This window comes from Leptidea sinapis, chromosome 36, assembly GCF_905404315.1.
Source record: "Leptidea sinapis chromosome 36, ilLepSina1.1, whole genome shotgun sequence".
Lineage (NCBI taxonomy): Eukaryota > Metazoa > Arthropoda > Insecta > Lepidoptera > Pieridae > Leptidea > Leptidea sinapis.
The window spans coordinates 1,926,975-1,948,573 of NC_066300.1; the positions used below are offsets into that span (position 1 = coordinate 1,926,975).

A 21,599-nucleotide genomic window follows, 5' to 3' on the forward strand; every position below is an offset into this window, starting at 1 on the left:
AGTTGGCCTACTGCTAGACATGAGCAAAGCATACGATAGAGTCTCTTATGATATCTTATCAGAAAAATTATTTCTCTCAGGAACTCGAGGAATTGCCCATAAATGGTTTAAATCTTACCTTAATAATCGTTTTCAATATGTTGAAATAGAAAATACTAACTTCGAGACTGGAAAGATAGACCACATAAGATCTAATAAAGCTCACTTATCAGGATCGATTCCACAGGGCAGTGTGTTGGGTTGTATATTGTTTCTCATATATATAAATGATCTTCCTAACTTAATAGAAGATGATTGTACTGTTTTTGCTGATGACATTTCTATTTTGATCCCATGCTCTAATTTTAAACAACTAGAAGAAAAATTAAATATTAAAATGGACAAAATCTTTTGTTGGCTAAATAATAATAATCTTGAACTTAATATTAATAAAACTAAAATTATGCCTTTTAAACCTTATCAAAAATCCCCCTTAAATATATCATATTCTTACAAAAATTCACAACTTGAAACAGTTGACACAGCTACACTACTGGGAATTGATTTAGACTCACACTTGACATGGAAGCCATATCTACAAAAATTAAAAAGCAAAATGTCATCTTTTACTTATGCTCTTTACCAACTAAAACGCGTAACAGATTTCAAATCTGCCCTTGCTGCTTATTATGCATATGCACATTCTAGATTATCATATGGAATAGTAATATGGGGAAACTGTAGTGAAATAAAAGATATATTTATTCAACAGAAAAAATGTATTAGAATTTTAGAAAATATTCAGCAGATGGATTCATGTTGACCATATTTTATTAAACACAAAATTTTAACTCTTAGTTCAATATACATCCTAGAAGCATGTAAATTTGTTAAAAAACATTCGGACTTATACTCAACACTACCAAATAACAAGCGAAATAATAGAAATTTAAACAAATTAAAAATTCCCCAAACAAGTATGTCATTAGTGTCATCGAGCCCTCACCACATGGCAATAAAAATTTATAATCACATCCCAAACGAAATTAAAAATAAAGAGAAGTCTTCTCTATATAAAAGACATCTTAAAATTTTTTAGTTTCAAAATGCTTCTACGATTTACCCGAATTTTTTAATTACAAGTGTGAGAATTAGTTACAATATAGTATAAGAATGTATAAGACTTATTTATTTTATGTATAACGATTAATGTACCAACCATCCTATTGTAAAATGTGACTTGCAATAAAATATTTTGATTTGATTTGATTTGAACCTCTATTATGAGCAATGCACGCACACTAACACAAAGTGACATACAAATCGCGAGTGTAACACGTAGCTTGTCACGCACACTAAAGTAAAAAACCTGGCCTGTTTTCAATGGTTTTCTAGCGACAATATGCTCTATCTAAACATATAAATTATCCAAGTTTTGTAGGTATAAACTATTATAGACTAAATGAGTTAACTACAGCTGGCCGCAACTCGTGTTACAATCAATCATGACGAGACACCTCTTGATGGTACATGACATTACCGCAATGGTAACTATTGATTTTATGTCATTTTTTTATGACAATAAGGGACGAGACAAGCAGGACATTCAACTTTTTGTAATTGATACGCCCTGCCCATTATAATACTTGCCCAGTAATTTCACTAGTTACGGTGCCCATCAGACTGAAACACAGTAATGCTTACACATTATTGTTTCACGGAAATAGGCGCCGTCATAATTTTAAGTTATCGAATAATGTATTGGACAATAACTTAATCTCCGATGAAGCAATTTATTTAGATTCTTGGACTTCCAACTACCTATAAAATCCTAAAACTTGAATTACTAACAAAAATAGAAAATGTTAAATCCGCAAAAGTGCTGAGTTCACATTATTAGATAACATGACAATCACAAACGCGGTGCCCTTGCGCAACAGGCAACCCGTGGAACAGTTACACGGGCTCCGAAATCCGTGTGTTGATGTCGATCATCAATCATTGTTGGTGGCGCGGTGGTGTACCGTACAGTGCAGTACCGCGGCGTGGCGCCTTCATGTCTACCTGTCACTTAGACGATACCGGTTCACTGACATTTGAACTATACGTGGACAATATGCAGACAAAACCGGTTCAATCCAAAACGCTATTCTTTGAAATAAAATAGTTTTTTATTTATCTTTTGATGCAATTGCGTGGGTATGTTTCACAGACCGATTTATCTGCGGACACAGTAATCGTCAGGAAGGATACATTCTTTCTTCTTGACCTTGTTTACATTTTTTTGTTTGATGTAAAAAGGAAGACAAACGCGTACGGGTTACCGGGTGTTAAGTGATCACCGCCGCCGACATTCGCTTGCACACCAGAGGAATCACAGGAGCATTGTCAGCCTTTAAGGAAGTTGTTCGCGCTTTTTTTGGAAACACCGCACAAGGAAACTCATTCCACAGCTTTGTAGTACGTGGAAGAAAGCTCCTTGAAAAGCGCACTGTGGAGGACCGTCACACATCCAGATGGTGAAGATGATATCCTTATTTGTGGAGTGACGTGGAATTCGGCGGCAGGAATCAGGTAAAACAGCTCTTCGTAACACTCCCCGTGATAAATGCGGTAGAAGACGCACAATGAAACTACATCTCTACACAACGCGTTAGCTTGTAACCGAATTCCAAAAGCTAAGCGACATCCGTAAAAAGTATTGAATTTTACTTATGACGCATAAGAATATATTAAAAATAATTAATACCGTAGTTTTAGTATCTCAAAATTAAGCTACTTGATGCCAATTAAAAGCCACTACTATAAATATTTATACAATATTATACGATGTAATTGCTATTGCTATAATGTTATTTTAATCTAATCACAGAGTTACTGTCGCTTATATAAGCTGCTCCTATTTTCAATAACAACTTCATTTATAAATAACATACAAATTTTAGAAGTGATGAATAATTCAACAGAGTTAACTTATCTATTCTCTGAACCCAACAATGCGTCTTTGAAGTGTTAATACATTCGTCTACAAAGGTTAGGTTTACTTCTTTCCAAATTTAATTCGTGTGTCTCTCGAAACGCCGACGAATCTCCGAACCAATTACGTAGCGATAAAAATGTTACCCAATAAATAATGTAGAACAATAATTAATAGACGGACAATTACTGCGGGAGATGTGAGCGTAGAAACAAAACAATGCGACAGTTATAAATGGTGAACATACCAATGTGGGATTTAATTAGTTTGAGGATACCGCGGCCGTATACGGGGTCACCTCTGATCTCTTAAGTGGAAGGGTTATTCTGTGCTATGATACTTTTAAATAAGAAATTGTTAGAGTAACTGTAGTTGTATGATTTTCTTTTATTATTAATGACGATTGATATAGCCGAATGGTTAGAGACCTTGACTACTAAGCTAGAGGTCCAGGATTTGAATCCCAGTAGGTGCAATCATTTATAAGATGAATATGGATGCTTGTTTCCGAGTCATGGATGTTAATATGTATTTATGTATGATTAAGTAAGTATATTGTATTAAATATATCGTTGTCTTGTACCCATAGTACAGGCTATGTCTAGTTTGGGGCAAGATAATTTGTGTAAAAGTGTGTCAATATTATTATTATTTAAGAACTTAAAGCTAACTACAAAGTAAAGATTACACACAACTCAGAAGCAACAAAAAGGTAAGAAAATAATATATTATTGATGGTATGTTTAATTTGAGATAAAAATACACTAGTTTAGTAGTTTTGGTGCACTATTATTTTACAATCTGCAAGCTGTTATAAAATAAACATTTTCCTGACAGTCAGTACCATCCAATACCTATGTATTCGTTATATGTATATGTTAGCAAGTTTGTGATTCCTCTGGTGTTACAAGAAAATTATGGGTCGCTGTCACATATCATTCCATGACAGTCCACCACCCACCCGTATGCGTTAATGTTTCATAAGTTTCCACAAAAAAAAAAAACAACAAAGATCCAACGTTAGAAGTAATATTCTTGCAGGACAATCAATGCAATACTTTCATTTACATATCTGCTTGTTGTAGTAAAACTCAAAAGTTGTCCAAGAAGGTTACTTTATGATCCTATCTAAAGTGATCATCTATTATCATCATATTCGTATTCACATATAAAAAACAAAACTATCCAGTAAGATGATGAATGAATAATGAGGTATCGTAAAAACTGTATCACCAAGGAAATGAAGGGTTGTAGAGTTATAAACGTGTACAGAGAGACCGGTTGTGTTTGGCTGCAAAACTATGTAGACAGAGCGTTGTGTACAATAACATTTACAACTCTTAAATAATCAGTACTTATATTTTCCAATATAATGACGATTATGACTTTCTAAATTGGGATTGGAAACAGATTGGGAAGTAATCAAGCTATTTAAATTATATATTTTCTAATGGGTGGTGGTAGTTTTTGACGTTCAGTAAGTGAATTCATATCCTATTATGAATAAAAATATTTGAATTTTAATATAACATTACTTCGAACTTAAAAAAATATCTCTAACTTTAAATAGTGATTAATTAGTCGCAAGTACTAAATTACGTAAGAGTTAGGTCCTGTCGAAAAACAAAAATTCTGTTCACCTGGGCTCGGTGAACACAATCTTTCTCTTTTGTTGTTTAGCTTTCAGTCGTTATAATGAAAGGAGGTTATGAAAATGTGGAGCCAGCACTACTAAAACATTGACCACATGAATGTGTAACTATAATGTATTTTAGTGCAGACATCGACTGACAATCTTGAAGTCTCTGCATTGTAGGAGTAGATCAACTTCTCACACAACCATTCAATTTATTTACAGATTTACAGATGGAGTAACATGCTGAAGTTTGTGAATAAATTGATGTTGTTAATGATTAGGAATCTATCTTTGCATAACATAACAGAACAGATTTAGCTTAAAACCAAGCAAAGTAAAGTGTTTTGTAAGGAACTTTTCCCTCGCACAGCCACTTTGTGGTATCAATTACGACTAAGGGACCTCCAAGCATAGAGCATACTCCCACCTTAAAGACTGGCAGTGCATCTCTTGACTTCCGGTTTTGCAGATGTCTTTCACGTGAGTCTCTTGCAAAAGAATTTTGTATTTAACTTCAAAATATGACATGATACTTATCGTGTTCTTGAAGACCAGCATGAACTAAAACAATCATGTGTGAATATCATACATAATAAATAAATAGGCAGCGCGATCTAAAGTTTAATATATCTTCAGTTTTCTGTAGTTATATCGAAGCGGTCGCGGTTGCGGCTTGACCGGCGCGCGCGCATTAATAACAGATCAATTGAGTATCATTGCTGGCTTGTAGTCCTGTCTAACATGTACTTTTCTAGCTTTGTGTTATGAATTAATTTGCTTTGATCATGTAGAATTCTCGTTTTGATCCTTTTTTCCAAATAGACAAATGATCATCTAGTTGTGTACTAAGGGTTCCGTACGATAGAATAACTAGAACAATGTTGTTAGATAAGATGACTTATAAAAAATGTATAGGGCAGTACAATAATTTTATATTGAGTTGTACAGTTTCTATGTCTCGCATAGTACCTATGTTGAAGCTGGGTTCGAAAATTTCAGGCAATTGCCAATTTCACATTTTTCTAGAAATCATAATAAGCAAACAAGCAAAGTGGCTTTGAAGAAATTTAGGAAGTGATGTCTGTGATGATGATTCATAATACTTTAGCTGCATTTTAATATAGTTTAACGTGTAGGATATTATATGCCATCTATTATATTAAACTTAGATTGTTTTCAATTTAAATAACTTCACTTACCATTTTTAGGTAGATTATTTTGGGAAGAGCAAAAATTCTTCGTAAACCATACAAAAGATTCTTTATCAAAGGAATTAACTTAAGTAGTGAACTATGGATAAAATTGGCTATCACACTATTATTTTATAGTGACAGCTGCGGGACAGTACTTGGAGCCGTTTTACAAACCTTAATCATACACCCGTTGTGAGACCTCAATCGACTTTGAATACCAAAAATTCACTGTAGTTAACCGTTTTACTCTTAATTAATATAACTAGCAGTCCTAAAAAAATGTGTATGACATAACAAAAATCGACCTCGGAATATTAAGTTTAAACCTAAGCATTCTGTCAATATTACTCCAAATAAAATAATTTTTCTTTCCAAAAATGTAGACAAGTCAATTACATCGGGTGGTTTTCTTAATTTTTTAACCGACTTCAAAAAAGGAGGAGGTTCTCAATTCGTCGGTATGTTTTTTTTATGTTTGTTACCTCAGAACTTTCGACTGGCTGAACTGATTATGAATAAATCTTTTTTATTAAATAAATTGTATAAACATACGCCATTATTTTTATACTTTTTAGTGCATATGATATCCATTGTTTTGGAATAGTGTTTTTGAAGTCGGTTGTTTTTTTCTAATATATTTTTTTCATCAATTATTAATTAATAATTATTTGTACGCCCTACTCACTCGCGCTGACTGTAAGGTCATGGGTTTTATTAACGCATTAACGCATTAATTCTTTAAAATATATTTTATTTGAACAGTAATTACTTGTTTTATCCAGCCAATGTTCCCGAGCTCCATCAGTGAACTAGATCTAGTCTGTTACGTGTTCGCACCTCTTCCTGCCATCTCCCATTAGCCTAAGTACGCACTTGGAACTCGTTCCTTTGAACGACGAGCCCACACAAGATGCATCTACACTTCGTATATACAATTATATCTAGAGATCTGAGATACCCTGAGATATTTGAATCACATCGTATTATTGTGTTTCGGTCTGAAGGGCTCCGTAGCTAATGAAATTACTGGGCAAATGAGACTTAACATCTTAAGTCTCAAGATGACGAGCGCAATAATTGTAGTGCCACTCAGAATTTTTGGGTTTTTAAAGAATCCTGAGTAGCACTGCTCTGCAAAATTTATGTATGTTTGTATGTGCTTTTAAAACTCCAGATCGGCTTGAGCGATCTAGATGAAAATTGTTTTGTAGTAAGAGCTATTTTTAAGTTTATTTGATGATAATGATTAAGTTTTCTATTCGTACAAACGCCATCAGTGCAAGAAATAAATCTTAACTGTAATATTATAAATGTGTGTCTTATAAGTTTGTTTGTTTATAATAATTATGTTGTTTATCAAATTTCGCACATAAGTTGTCAGGTATTTTTCACCTACTTAATATTCGTATTTCTGAGTTTTCACAAATGTTTTAGTTTTTGAGTGACTCACCGCTAGTTGCAGAAAGCATCCTTAAAGTAAATGTTTCATTATATAACATCTTACCTTTGAGTCCTTTGACTGTCAAAATGAAAAAGAAAGTGAGGGTATTTGGGTATTAGGGTAATTAAACATTTACTTTAAGGATCCTTTCTGTAACTAGCGATCAGTGAGTCAGTGAGTGAGTAATTTTAATTTACGTTAAATTAAATTTAAAATTTTAGTTTACGACTTATCATTGATTAATAAGTAAATTTCTGTTACAGTAGCAAAAGATTCGCTTACCTTTTCTATCTTGCTGTATCCTCGTTAGAGATGTTCTTATAAGTTTTTCTATACCCTAGTATAGTGTAAGTGTATGTGACGCACCGTGTTCATTAAAGTCCTATTCACGTGAGGATCACCCTGTTTATTTGTTCAGGGAAGCTCTCCGAACATGTTTACGTTTAACATTTTATTAAGTAAACATAAAAGGAACTCTCAAAAGTATTATAACAACTTTAGCTCTCGTGATTTGCCGAATTATTGTACTAAAGTCTACCTTTTCGTTTGTCGTTACAATAGTTTAATTCAGATTATTTGCAACTAGATTCGTTCTTATTTTTATGATGACCTAGATTTTTGCTAGGATAAGGACATACGAGTGTATCCGATCTAATGGTAACCGCTGCCTGCTCATAACTTTTTGCAAAGCCAAAGGAATTTCAAATCCGTTTGGTTGAACGTGGATGAAACTTTATTAAGACGCCACTTATGCTTTTTACGCAGATCCTTTACTTTTTGTTATGAAAATAAGGGACGAGACGAGCAGCAAGTACAGCTGATGGTAATTGAAACGCCCTGCCCATTACACAGTAATGTTTACACATTACTGCTTAACGGCAGAAATAGGCGCCGTTGTGGTACCCATAATCTAGCCGGCATCCTGTGAAAAGGAGCCTTCCACTGGTTTAACCAACCATTCGTTCCAAATATTGTCTATGGTTCCGAACTTCTTCGGTGTGTCCGAAAACAAAATAGAGGAGGGTCACTATCGAAAATTCGTTTCAAAATCGTTGGTTTACGAAGTTTCGTTTCGAAAAAGGGAATAGACCCCCTGACGCGAGTATAACATTTTATACCCATCCCAAGAAAAGTGCTCAACGCCGCTAAAGAAGTTTTCACACCAAAAATCAAAACAGAGAAATACAGTTAATGACAAAATTGATCTTATTTGAAAATATATTTTAATCTAAGGTTAAAAGCAAGGAAAAAAGCCACAAATGTTTCTTATTAATTCTGACCACGAAGCGCCCGTTCGATTCTCGCCCGCCACAAACCAGTGTGTTTTCAGTTTTTGACTTCATATGCAAGTTTAGATCAGCAAAGCTCTTGTGATTCCTCTGGTGTTACAAGACAGTATAGGCTGTGGTGATCACTTACCATCGGGTAACCTGTTTGTATGCTCGTCTGTGCTTCTTTTCATGTAAGAAAGAACTGATTCTGGGCTGCTTCAGACCAGAGATGAGAGTCATACTCTAAATGTGGCCGGACTTGTACTTTGTAAAGCAGTAGTATGTGAGCCGTGAGCCGGCTTGTAGTATTGTCTCTTGTCTAGACAGAAAACTAGTACCAGTGGAAGGCTCCGTTGCACAGGAAGCCGGCTAGATGGGTATGCTACCTCAACGGCGACTATTTCTGCTGTGAAGCAGTAAGTGTACGCATTCAGTTGTTTCGGTCTGAAGGGCGTCGTAGCTAGTGAAATTACTGGGCAAATGAGACTGTACATCTTTTTTTTTTTTTTTTGTATGGAATAGGAGGACAAATGAGCGTACGGGTCACCTTGTGTTAAGTGATCACCGCCGCCCACATTCTCTTGCAACACCAGAGGAATCACAAGAGCGTTGCCGGCCTTTAAGGAAGGTGTACACGCTTTTTTTGAAGGTACCCATGTCGTATCGTCCCGGAAACACCGCACAAGGAAGCTCATTCCACAGCTTTGTAGTACGAGGGAGAAAGCTTCTTGAAAACCGCACTGTGGAGGACCGCCACACATCCAGGTCAAATATTTTGACGAGAATATAATATATACTTTGAGAGACGATTCAATTTTTGGGTTTTTTAAGAATCCTGAGCGGCACTGCATTGCTATGGGAAGGGGGGAAACCATCAGCTGATCGTCCTGCTCATCTCGTCCCTTATTTTCATAAGAAATACGAATAATAAACCATTCTCTTATTAAACGGCAATTCCAAGAAATCAATATCAAACTTCTATCGTCTGCTGTAAATCTCCCTGATTTTTATTTGTCGCTCAACGATTTGAAAGTATCCAGCAGCTGTCAAGTAATAAGTATACCAATGTCGTGACTACCCAAATTTTTTTAATAACTTGGTATGGGAGGTAAAACTTCGTAACGTTACGCGTTATGGCGTCAGTCTGTCTGGCTTCCCTTCTCTTACGGATACGGCAGCGGTAGACAGGCTCCTTCTCTCTCACTCTAACCAATTGTTACTTTTATAGGATTCAATAATGTTACTAATAATTGTAACACTAATAATCAAGAATTGTAACTAAGAATAAAACATATTTTATTATCATTAATAACCTTAAGTAATAATCTAAGCTTTTCTCAATTTCAACAATTGCAATATTAAATAGTTCGACTTAGATAAATTTAAGACCAAGAAAATCCTATAACATTTGATTTAAAGAACATTAACATTTGTGGCCGTACGGTGCAGGTATATAAAATATGTAACAAATTGGTTTATAAATTGTGGCAATGTCTAGGTGAGTGGGCACGGAGTGTCTGGGCTCTGGGCACTGGGCACTGGACTCTGTATACGCGGAGCAAGGCTAGCGGTTGTGACACATCTTGTTGGGTTACGCGTCTATTGAGGAAGGTGCTGTGGGCGGCCTCGGATTGACTCATCGGATGCCACTACACTCTTTTAGACATCGATATTCAATAGACAGAGCAATCTCTTGACTGACAAGAGTCAGCAAGAATCTATTCACTATTTTATCTTTGTGATTTATTCACACCAATCAAGTCCAATTTGCTCTCGTGACCCGTCATATTCAATTTTTTAGGTCTAAAACCCACTTTTATAAAAAACCTTCTTATCTTGGCCATTCCATTGGCATTTCAGGGTTGTAATACGTTCGACGGCATCTGCAACTTTGCTTTAATAATATAAGGCTCAGATAATTTATACGTCTAGATAGTGTCTTGCTGTTAGATAACAGATAAAAACAGGCCAGGAATATTAGTGTAGTGTGCGTGACAAGCTACGTCTTACACTCGCGATTTCTATGACACTTTGTGGTGAAATAGAGGGTAGTCCCACCATCTGGGTGTGTGGCGGTCCTCCACAGTGCGGTTTTCAAGAAGCTTTCTCCCTCGTACTACAAAGCTGTGGAATGAGCTTCCTTGTGCGGTGTTTCCGGGACTATACACATGGGTACCTTCAAAAAAAGCGCGTACACCTTCCACCTTCACGGCAACGCTCTTGTGATTCCTCTGGTGTTGCAAGAGAATGTGGGCGGCGGTGATCACTTAACACCAGGTGACCCGTACGCTCATTTATCCTCCTATTCCATAAAAAAAAAAGTTCTAAACTCAATTTTTTCTACGTTTTCACAGCTGTCATAGTCTATCTAGACATATAAATGATCTTAGATATGAGGTTTTGTTATATCTTTCAATATATTATTTTAAATATAAAAAGGTTTTAAAGTGGGAGGCTTCTTTGCCTGGATGGCGCGTAGATCGGTAATAAAGCGACGTCTTTTCCTTTCGCCAAGCTGTAGTATTATAGGACTATTTGTGTTTTGGTTTCAAGCTCACAGTAGCTAGCGAAATTACTGAGCTCGTGAGACTATACATCTTATGTCTCAAAGTCACTAGAATTTTGATTGGCACTGCTCATCTCAATTACTAATAAGTGAAAGGCTGTCTCGTCTTGTCCCTTATTTCTTATTGTAAACTTGATTAAAATATCTTCGGGAATACCTTTGGATGGTCTCGCACAATTGCTATCTTACCTGGTATTAGGGAAAATACACACGGTTGAACCACACTTATGTCGTTTGAATCTTTATATAATGTATGCCCTTAAAAAAGCTATTCCGAAACTTACCTTTAAACGCAAATGTAAGAAGCATATCAATACATGGCGCCATCTAAACATTTCTATGTCAAAGTCGACATATTTGTATTTCAATTAGTTCTAAGATTCTGTTCGTTATTCTGAAATTCAAATTCAAATGCTCGTATACACATTATAAACACATATTTTATGTGTTTATACATCTAATTGTCCCAACTCCCAAACACATTCGAATTAATCTATATTTTTTTTTTATAAACGTAATGTTCGTTTGTTCATAATCGTAAATGTCCTAAAGTTCTTTACCGATCAATTAAGAATTTTTACACATGAATGCATTCTTATAGAAACATGTTCTTATTAATTAATTATATAAAATCAAGTTTAACAAATCAAGGAATTAGAGAACGAAGGAATTAAAGATACATTTTCTGTACGTACGTATCAAAAAAAAATCTGATTCGGCTTACAAGCAATTAAGTTATTTTTTACAAGTGTAATTACTTAACTAGTTTTAACTTCAAATAAACTGTTTTTTATAAGTTAATCGGTACAAAATGGTCGTTAAAAGAAGAATGATGTATCAAAAAATATGATCAGTCAGCAAATTCCATAATGAAAAATCGTGAAATCTTTTACTATTGCCATTACCATTGCCTGAAACTTTTTAATGTCGTCCTCTCATCTCCTGTTTTATTCTTTTTTTACCTTGACGATTTCATGTTTTGTGGATTCATACCAATTCATTACATTTGCGCTCCGTTTCTCAACTCCCCTTAATGTTCCTGTCCATATTTTGTTCTTGCAAGTGTGTCTGTGACGTCAGTCATTTTGTTTTTTTTTTTCTAATAAGAGTGGTCCAAAGTTCAGCATACTTCTTATAAAGTAGTTCATAGTGAATGTCTGCTATTAGCACTTGTGGCTGTAGTTGCAACAGCCGCCTTCTTGAATGTAGCAACTGAAAATCAGTTTATACTGGGTAGCAATCCTTTATGGGACAAAACACTGCAAAAAATAAGCCTTACTTTAGTATTTTTCTTTGGTTCTTGATGTATATTAATTTTAATTAGATTAGGCATGTTTAAGTTTTTCATATGATTTGTAATTATATTTTGCAAATGTTTACCTGTATTTATAGTGTTTGTTCCAAATAAAGATATACTTACTTACGTACACGCGGCACTCATTCGTTTTCTGATAAGAGTGTTCCATAGTAATCTGATAATTTCACGTACAGCATTCCTTCTAATAAAGTAGTAAAGTATTCATAGTGAATGTCTGCTATCACACGCGGCGCTCATAAAAATGATATTGTTTAGTAAACACAGCGTGTGTAATGTGTAGTGTGCACGGTGTACAGTCGGGACGAGTGTGCGGGGGTCGTCGGCCCTCGTTATCATTTCGGCACGGATTCTTCGATGCGACCCCCCCCCCTCCTCCCCGCCGCGACCTACCCGCAGCTATCAGCATCAGTTCACATCGCGACTGACAGATATATCGTCACTATTGTATGACTCCTTTCTACTACTAAACACACGTATACGCCAGGGTGTCCGCAACTTGGACTATGTAGCTTCAAATTTTAAGCCGGAAGAAGAACGGAATACATCTCCTAATGTATTTCCTCTGCGTATCAATATCTTGGGTACTTCCAAGATGCAATATTATCCCCATCTCATAGAAGAGTTGCTTTCCTTCACAGTGCGGCTGTAAAAGAACTTTAGGCCACGTATCACCAAGCTGTGGAAATAGTTTCCATCAAAGAAAGCGATACATCCTAAAAGGTCAGCAATGCGTGCTAGTATCCCTGGGAGGGAGTGTGGGTGAAGATGGTCACTTAACACCAGGTGTCCACGAAAGCTCGGTTGGCCTTCTCTTCTTGAAAAAAGATCCAAATGAATTGTAAATTCAAGTTTTGTTCCATCCGGCAAACTTTACAGTTCATCCACGGACTAGTAAAAAAAGAAGGACTCCACGCTGTGATATTAGCAAGTGAAGCACCTTTATGCTAGTGTGTGTGCGGTATATAAATAATCATATATCCACAAATACTTTTATAGTATTGTTTTTATAGTTTTCACAACGCATGACGGCATTTTTAAAATATTTTAATGCGACGCAAACTGATCTGTCACAGACGATGGCAAAACTCATAATGGCGGCCGATCGGCTTGTATTAGTGTAAGTGTATGCGTGGGGCTATGGACGTTTACCGGCTTGTTTTGGTGCCTCACTGTTATGTAAGGTGACACAGAGTCCTTCTTATTTTACTCATCCGTGATTTCATCTTCTTTAATATTATCACCATTTTGTGTACCTAACTATGTATGTGACTGTTGAAATATTGTGATGAAGTATTAACACTGTACAATATTTTAAACGAACTAATAAAAATAGACGATAATTCACAGTCGCAGCAAAGAGTCTGGGATTGGGGTCAATTATACGGTAATGCTCTAGCCCTCATTGACTAGGTCTTACGTAAAAATAACATCTGCCTTCAATAAATGTTATAATCCTGCCTCCTGATATTTTGTGCATGCACACATCTGTAACTGAGAGTTTGTCGCAGGGTGATGGTGTCGCAATGAGGCTGCAACTGTTGGCCCTAGCGCTGCTGTTGTCGTCGGCAGCAGCCGAGCCGCGCCAGAACAGCACGCCTCGTCCGAGGCACTGGCAGCGCGGAGCCAGGACCCTCGCCGATCGATCCGCAACGCACTTCGTTGGGTGAGTACTACAGCATGAGTGAGTACCAGCGATACCCAGTATAGAAGTGATGCTGCTGAAGTAACTGCACCCCAGTATCAGCTCGAACCATTTGACCACGTGCAACGCAGAGCTGCTTGAATTGTCGAGGATCCGGTGCTCTCTGAACGGCTCGATCACCTGGCGTAACGTAGAGACGTAGCTTCATTGTGTGTCTTCTACCACATTTATCACTGGGAGTGTTCCAAAGAGCTGTTTCACCTGATTCAAGCCGCCAAATTCCACCTTTGAAGGAACTTTCTTCCATGTAGTTCATTGCTGTGTGTGTTGAGCTTCCTAGTGCGGTATCCGGGAGGATACGACATAGGTACCTTACTTCTTGTACGTACGTGCGTGCGTCCTTCTGCCTTAAGGGCCGCCTGTGATTCCTCTGGTGTTGCAAGAGATTGTGGGCAGTGATCACTTTACACCAGCTACGTATGGGTCGTACGCTCGTTTATATTCCTTTCCATAATAAGCCCCAAGAGAATCCTTTCCTGCACGGTATGTTATGCAAGATCTTTTAACGCAGTGTTCTTATGCTAGAAGACACGTTTCTCTTTAAGTTAGCTCAGGATAATCTCTATTTGCAACTAGATAACTATATAAGCACATGATATACACGTATTACTCAAGTTATTCCCTAAATACATATATTTGTTGAGAGTTAAGGTCATGCAAAGCTATTAAAAATGTTCTACTATGACGAAATCTTTTACTCGAATTTTTTCGTCACTTTATAAAATAATATAATAAAGAATTAATATTACTAACACTAATTGAGCATAAGCTGCGACTCGAAGAAGCCATCAAACTTTCATAAGTAGGTAATCATAGTTTCGGACATTAAACCTTGTCAGAGCAGGCTTACAATAATAATTATGAAGTGTTGTAAGAAGCACACCACTATGCTAGAGTCACACTTTTTAAAATATTCAAACATCGTCCACCACGTACCAATGTGTTTTTACAGTTATATTTCTCTCCAATTGCATAAAAAAAATTTAATGATATTTAACTACACGTTATTTAACTAAATTATGAAGGTATAATAATATTTTTATTGGTTGTATTTAATACCTTCTTTAAAACAATCAATTCTACAATCAATTAATAGCACAAGGATTAATTTTGTTTTATTTCACCAAAGAAGAATAATTTCTAGCGTACGTACATGAGTACACACACAATTTTTTATTCGAATCAATATGTACTTTTATTCAACGAATTCGATCGGTCAGATATTCAGCTGTGGAGTAGTAGGATTTACGACTGAGCGATTTTTAATAAAATATTTTAATTTATTTATAAATAATGCCTGAATAGTGGCTGGAACTTTATTATAAAAGTATACACATTTACCCTTAATATATCTAATGACGCCTACTAGAATTAATTAATTAAATTGATTAGAAGCAATCCTTTATTTCTAGTGTTATAATAATGAAAATCACTATTATGAGCAAAAAGGTGACAATTTTTGTGTATGTATAGTGTATACTAAATTTTTACAAATGCACTGACAATGAAGAGTCATTTTATTTATTTCTTTAAATTTTTTGAGTGATTGCTGTGAAAATTACTGAAGAACACTAATCTAGCGGTAGTAATATTCGTGTACCCTCTAAACTTAGAGCTGAAGCTTTTTTTCTAACGTGATACCCAAGAAGACCGTAGTGTTCACAAGTCCCAATCTCTAATAATGTATAAGTAAATGTATTAAGTAATAGCTTCTAAAATTCAAATTCAAATTCAAATATTTTTATACAAAATAGGATTTAAAATCACTTATTGAACATTAAAAACTACCACCCATTCAAAAGAGACTGCTTCAGACCTGAGAAGAATGGGCGCAAGAAACTCAGCGGGCTTTTTTTTTAAATATAAAATATGGATTACAATGTGATATCGTACAATAAACATTTATAATTAAAGAGCCTGAGGGTGTTCGCTTTATTCCCAGTCCGTGGTGTTATTAAGAAAATCGTTAATTTCGTAACACATTTGTGTTGTACATTTTCTTCTTCTGTGCAAATTACCTCAATAATAAATAATACCTTACTCAAAGAAAAAATAACGCCTGTCAGAATATTGTAGCAAATAATGCTATTTAGTAAGTAGATTTTTTGCTAAAATACAATGTACGATCCGTATGTCGAATAGACAGAGTAGACGATCTAACCCAAGGATTGTGCCACTATCAGCCGTCTGACGTAAATCTTGGCATACTTGTTAGATTCACCAGTCGGGGCGCCATCTAGAAGATCTACAAAATAGTATGTGGCATATTAGGACTTGAGCTATCGCATATTTATGCCAAAAGCGATGCTGGTGGTGTATGTCAGGGTAATAAGATAATTACGGGCAATTATGAAACCATGTTTTTACCGACTTCAAATAAGGAGGAGGTTCTCAATTCGAAGGAAATTTTTTATGTTTATTAAATTATTACCTCGTCGGAGTCAGAACTTTCGGCTGGGTGAATCGATTTCGATGATTCTTTCTCTTGACTTGTAAGAGCATATTATATCTATTGCTTTAGCATTTTTTTTTAAGTCGGATGTTTTATTTGTTAAATTTTATTCAGTATCAGGGTAACGGGTGCAGTATAGAGTGATCCGGGTCTAATCACGACTGTTGTGGATAAATGCCGTTTAGCATTAGGTGAGGCACCTGCTCGGTCCGTATTTTACTTCGCAAGGAATTAGGAACCTGGCCGTCAGCTCTGTCATGACGAATGATATATTCCAGATATGTTACTTTTCTCCGTTTGGCGGATCTTGACCAGCGGCAGTTTCTGGTTTCTGCAGACGCGCTGGAATAACTTAACATTCAAAGCATCTGAATGCATAGCATTCTCCAGTAGAATCACATCTTGAAAGATTCTTAATACTTCGTGTTTAGAGTTCAGGTTTCGCTACCGTATAACTATTATTCGGCAATAAGAAAAGGTGTATCGTAGTCTAACTTTAATAGACAGATAACTTCATAGTATTTTTGTGCTCCAAAAGAGGGTTTTTATCGAAATTAAAATACCCAATAATAATAATAAAACAGGGATAAATTCAAGTTGATAAACATTATAACCCATCTCTCACAATACACGTATATGTATATAAAGTATGTTAGTAAAAACATTACTCAACTCAAAGAATAAACTATACGTAACGTGTTAAAGGTTAACTAGGGTTAAGGGCTACTTTATAGGTTTTGTGTAGGCTAAGCAATTTTGTCAAAAGATGGGCTAGGAGTTTCTTCGTCAGTTCTTCTCCCCGTGTCATAACCCCTTTACGGACTCATGTAGCAGATTATAGTATTATGACGTCTACCGAGTTTTCTAGCAATATGTTATGTTTTGTCATCCCCTATGGTAAATATATATTATATATATATATATATATATACATATATATATTATACATATATATATATATACATATATATATATATACATATATATATATATACATATATATAACAAAGAAAAAAAATTCAATTGCACATAACATTTATTACTTTTATAGTGTGTTAGTATAATATATGAATATAAAACAATTTAAAATATAAAAAGCTTATTCGAAGAAGTGTTCGTTGGCTGCAACACAGTCCTTTAAACGTTGAGGCCAGTTATAAATAGAAGCACGCACTCTTTCCATGGGAAAATTTTTCACTGCCAGTCGTACGGATTGTTTTAGGGACTCCAAATAATCACGGCGCTTAGAGCAAGCCGTACTCTTTAAAACTGACCGTAAATTCAGCTCTGATGAAGTCCGAAACGTTCGTTCCCAACCAAAACTGCGTAGACTAAGCTTTATGACCCGGCGCCGAGTTTTGCTGGAAGGACTTTTCACTACATTCACAAGAAGGTATCTTGATACACTTGTGCCGATGTTTTGATACCTTTTTCACAAAAGTATGGCTCAGTCACTCCTTCATGGCTACTAAATACCAACCAAAACTTATGTCGGATAGTGCCCACGTTGCACTCTGTCGACTAATTGGGAAGCTTAGAGCTTTGAGCATAAATACGGTCATTTTGTTTGTTAAAATGTTGCTCAATTGTAAAAAAAATCTCATCCGTAAACAAAATTTTTCTATGACCTCCCTTTGCATACCGCTTCAGTAGTTGTTACGATTTTACCACCCTATTCTTTTTTAAATAGGCTGCAAGTCCTAAGTCATCTTTTAAAATACGATACATGGTTCTAGGTGCTATCTAACTTCATCTCTCGAGACAAAATCCTTTGCTTTTGGACAGGATTTCTTCCAATTCTTTCCCTTACTGCTTTGACCACCTTTTTCGTACGAACACTACGTGGACTGCCAGATCTTCTTCTGTCACAAACAGAGGAGGGCTCATTGTACCTATTAATAGCTCGATACACAAACATTTTACTAATATCAAGCGTATGGAGAGTTTTAAAAATTGCATTTGGCTTCACACCTACTTTGTGTAATGCAATCACAGCGATTCGATTCTCTTTATCACCCCACACCATTTTAGTATCGTAAAATATTGAACAATGTATTGGCGCCAAAATGAGAAAACTCAATGAACAATCATATAAAAATGACAGATTCCAAATTCAGATGTAATATTTTGTTTATTTTTAATTGTAACAGTATTCATGGCCGGGCTAAGTATATTACTATTCTATTCTGCTTGCGGCTGCACATTAATTTCTTCGTTATTCTTCAGTACTTTAGCAGTGCGGTTCATTTGTAAGGGGCCTATACAATATAAATGTATCACTTCGCTTGCTACCGCGGTGAGAACACTATGCCGACATTCCTGCGCGCACCAATGACTCATATGACGCCGCGCAGCGCCAGATGTCACCACTATCTGATCAATTTGCAATTGGCGACGATTGCAATGTACACAGCTTTTAACATGCTTTGCATCACCGATTATGTTGAATGCATGTGGGGTGATTTTTGAGTAGCGAGCGATTGCATTCAATGATAAATGGAAACAATCTTTTTTTCAAAGATCCTGTTTAGGACAAAATGTAGACATACTGGTGGCAGGGTTTGGCGCGGGCAAAGAACTAGCGATCTATAAAATACAACTGTGAATTCAACGAAACTTGTCAATAATAATAATATAATAATATTGACACACTTTTACACAAATTATCTTGCCCCAAACTAAGCATAGCCTGTTCTATGAGTGCAAAACAACGATATTTTTACGTACATAGATATACTTACTTAAACGTACATAGATACATATAAACATCCATGACTTTGAAACATACATATAAATTCATCATATAAATGATTGCACCTACCGGGATTCGAAGTCGGGACCTCTAGCTTAGTAGTCAGGGTTTAACCATTCGGCTATATGGGTATTCAGATGATTTGCTATTTTGGTGGGATAATTTTTGACATTGTTTTCGATTTTTTTTTAATAACGGTGCATTACAAGAATACGTTATTTCGTAGTCATTACTGCGCTGCTAGTGCTCATTGGTCATCCCTACCGAACATTTTACTACACACATCAAAAAAGTCTAAGCAACATGTACTAATTTAAATTTAAGGATGGTTTTTCACATTATAACGTTGTATTTTATCTTTTAAATAATATTTTTAGGGTCCTATGATGTAAAAATAACAGCTGTTGCCTTTATAAGTTCTTTTAATAACTAAATTAACAATGACGAAAAAACAAAACAAACTAAGCAACTAAACATTTTTTTTAATAAAATAAATTTCTAAAGAAAATGAATTTATTGTGAAAGAATAGGATAATTTAATACAAAGTATAGCCTCCTCTGCTGAACTTGTCGGAGAGACTGTTTATGTCATCTTGCGGTATTCGCTCCCAATGGTATGCGGTAGCAAATCTTTCAGCTGTTGGGTTGTTGTCACTCCGTCCAAGTACTTCAAAACACGTTCTGGAGTATGTCCCATGCGTGCTCGATGGGGTTGAGGTCTGGCGATTGTGCAGGCCAGGGCAATACCCGAACTTTCTCCGTTGCCAAGTATTGACTGGTTCGCGACATGCATTAACGTAAAATCGGAGCCAAAGGTTTGTGCAAATGGATGGACATAAGGTCTGAGAATATCCTCAACGTAATTTCCAGCGTTCATGTTTCTATTTACAAAAACGAGCTCAGTTCGCCTGTTCTTCATAATACCCGCCCATACCATAACTGTTGAGCCGCTGTATGGATGAACTTCCTGAATACACCTGAGCCTTTCAGTATTTTCGGGCCGACGGTACACTCACACCCTTCTTGTATCAGGCTTAAACCCGAATCGCGACTCATCAGAAAACATAATTTCATCCCATTGTTCTTGGGTCCATGTTCTGCGTTCTCTACACCCTTCATTTCGACGAGCGCGATTCCCGTGACGTACCGTTGGGCACCTTATTGGGCGTCGAGCTCGTAGGCCGTACTCATGCAGTCGATTTCACACAGTTTGGGGACTTACATCAACACCACTTGAATTTTGTAGCCTCAAACTTATCTCTCGAGCGGTTAACATCGGCTGGCGTCTTGCCGAGTGGTTGTACTCCTTTTACGGCCTGAATGCTGTTCAACGGGTTCCCTTGTATTATTGTAGCGCTGCCAAAGACGACAAATAATACTTCAATTAATGCCAAAATGCCGAGATACCTGAGATTGATTACTTCCGGCTTGCAACATCCCTACAGCTCTTTGCATTTCATTTGCCGTCAAATGACGTCGCTCCATGACGTAAAGAATAACAACTCAATTTTGTCGCTAACTTTATTTAAATGGTTAGTACAATTATAAAATCAAGACTAAACGTAGCAATAAAAACGCACTTAAATTCAAACAAATTCCCTTTCATTTAATTTTATGAAAAAAACAAAACATAATCGAAATTTTATTTTACAACCAGCCAGTATGTCATCAATAACAAAAAAGTTTGCATACCTATGCACTTTGAGTGAATAAAGACTTAGAAATTAATTAATATAATGGTACATTTGTAATATCATGCATGTTGCTTATTAGACTTTTTTGATGTGTGTATTATATACATACCTACAACCATACTGATTGAAAAGTTAGAAGTTAAGAATATCTCTTAAACAGAATCTTCGACGATATACTCGTATCAGTAATGAAATTCATCAACTAGAATAAAATAATATACTGTTGAAGACCAACTTAAATGAAGCTTAAACAAATATCAATAACCTACGTATAATTAAATATTTATTGTAAATTACACTTGTTACACCATGCAATTATGTAGTCGGAATGTAGGAGGTAGCCATTGCCGAGCAATCATCTTAATTTCGTACGAACACGGCTATTAAGTACGCCAATAAATTTACCCATAGACAGGTAACCCACGAACTAAACTTCATATATAATTACGCACCGTACTGGGATCGTCCTTGAATTACGCCTAAATTGTGCCAGATCTTATTAACTTTGTGACCCGTTCTGGTTACTAGCCGTAACGAATGCGGTTACAAAATTGGTGAGCGTGAAAACTAACTAGTCGTCGCCTTCCCGACCCTCACAGCCTTGATCATGTCTTATGA

At 36.0% G+C, this 21,599-nt stretch overlaps 1 protein-coding gene across 2 annotated transcripts in view; it reads left to right on the top strand.

Moving 5' to 3' along the window:
• The window catches only part of LOC126975585 (fibrillin-1-like), a 104,996-nt gene that overhangs the window by 25,156 nt on the left and 58,241 nt on the right, over positions 1 to 21,599 (top strand). For both annotated transcript variants that reach the window (XM_050823536.1, XM_050823537.1), the window contains exon 2: positions 13,890 to 14,044. In XM_050823536.1, the coding sequence (XP_050679493.1) occupies positions 13,890 to 14,044 (155 nt within the window). The remainder of the gene's footprint in view (positions 1 to 13,889; positions 14,045 to 21,599) is intronic.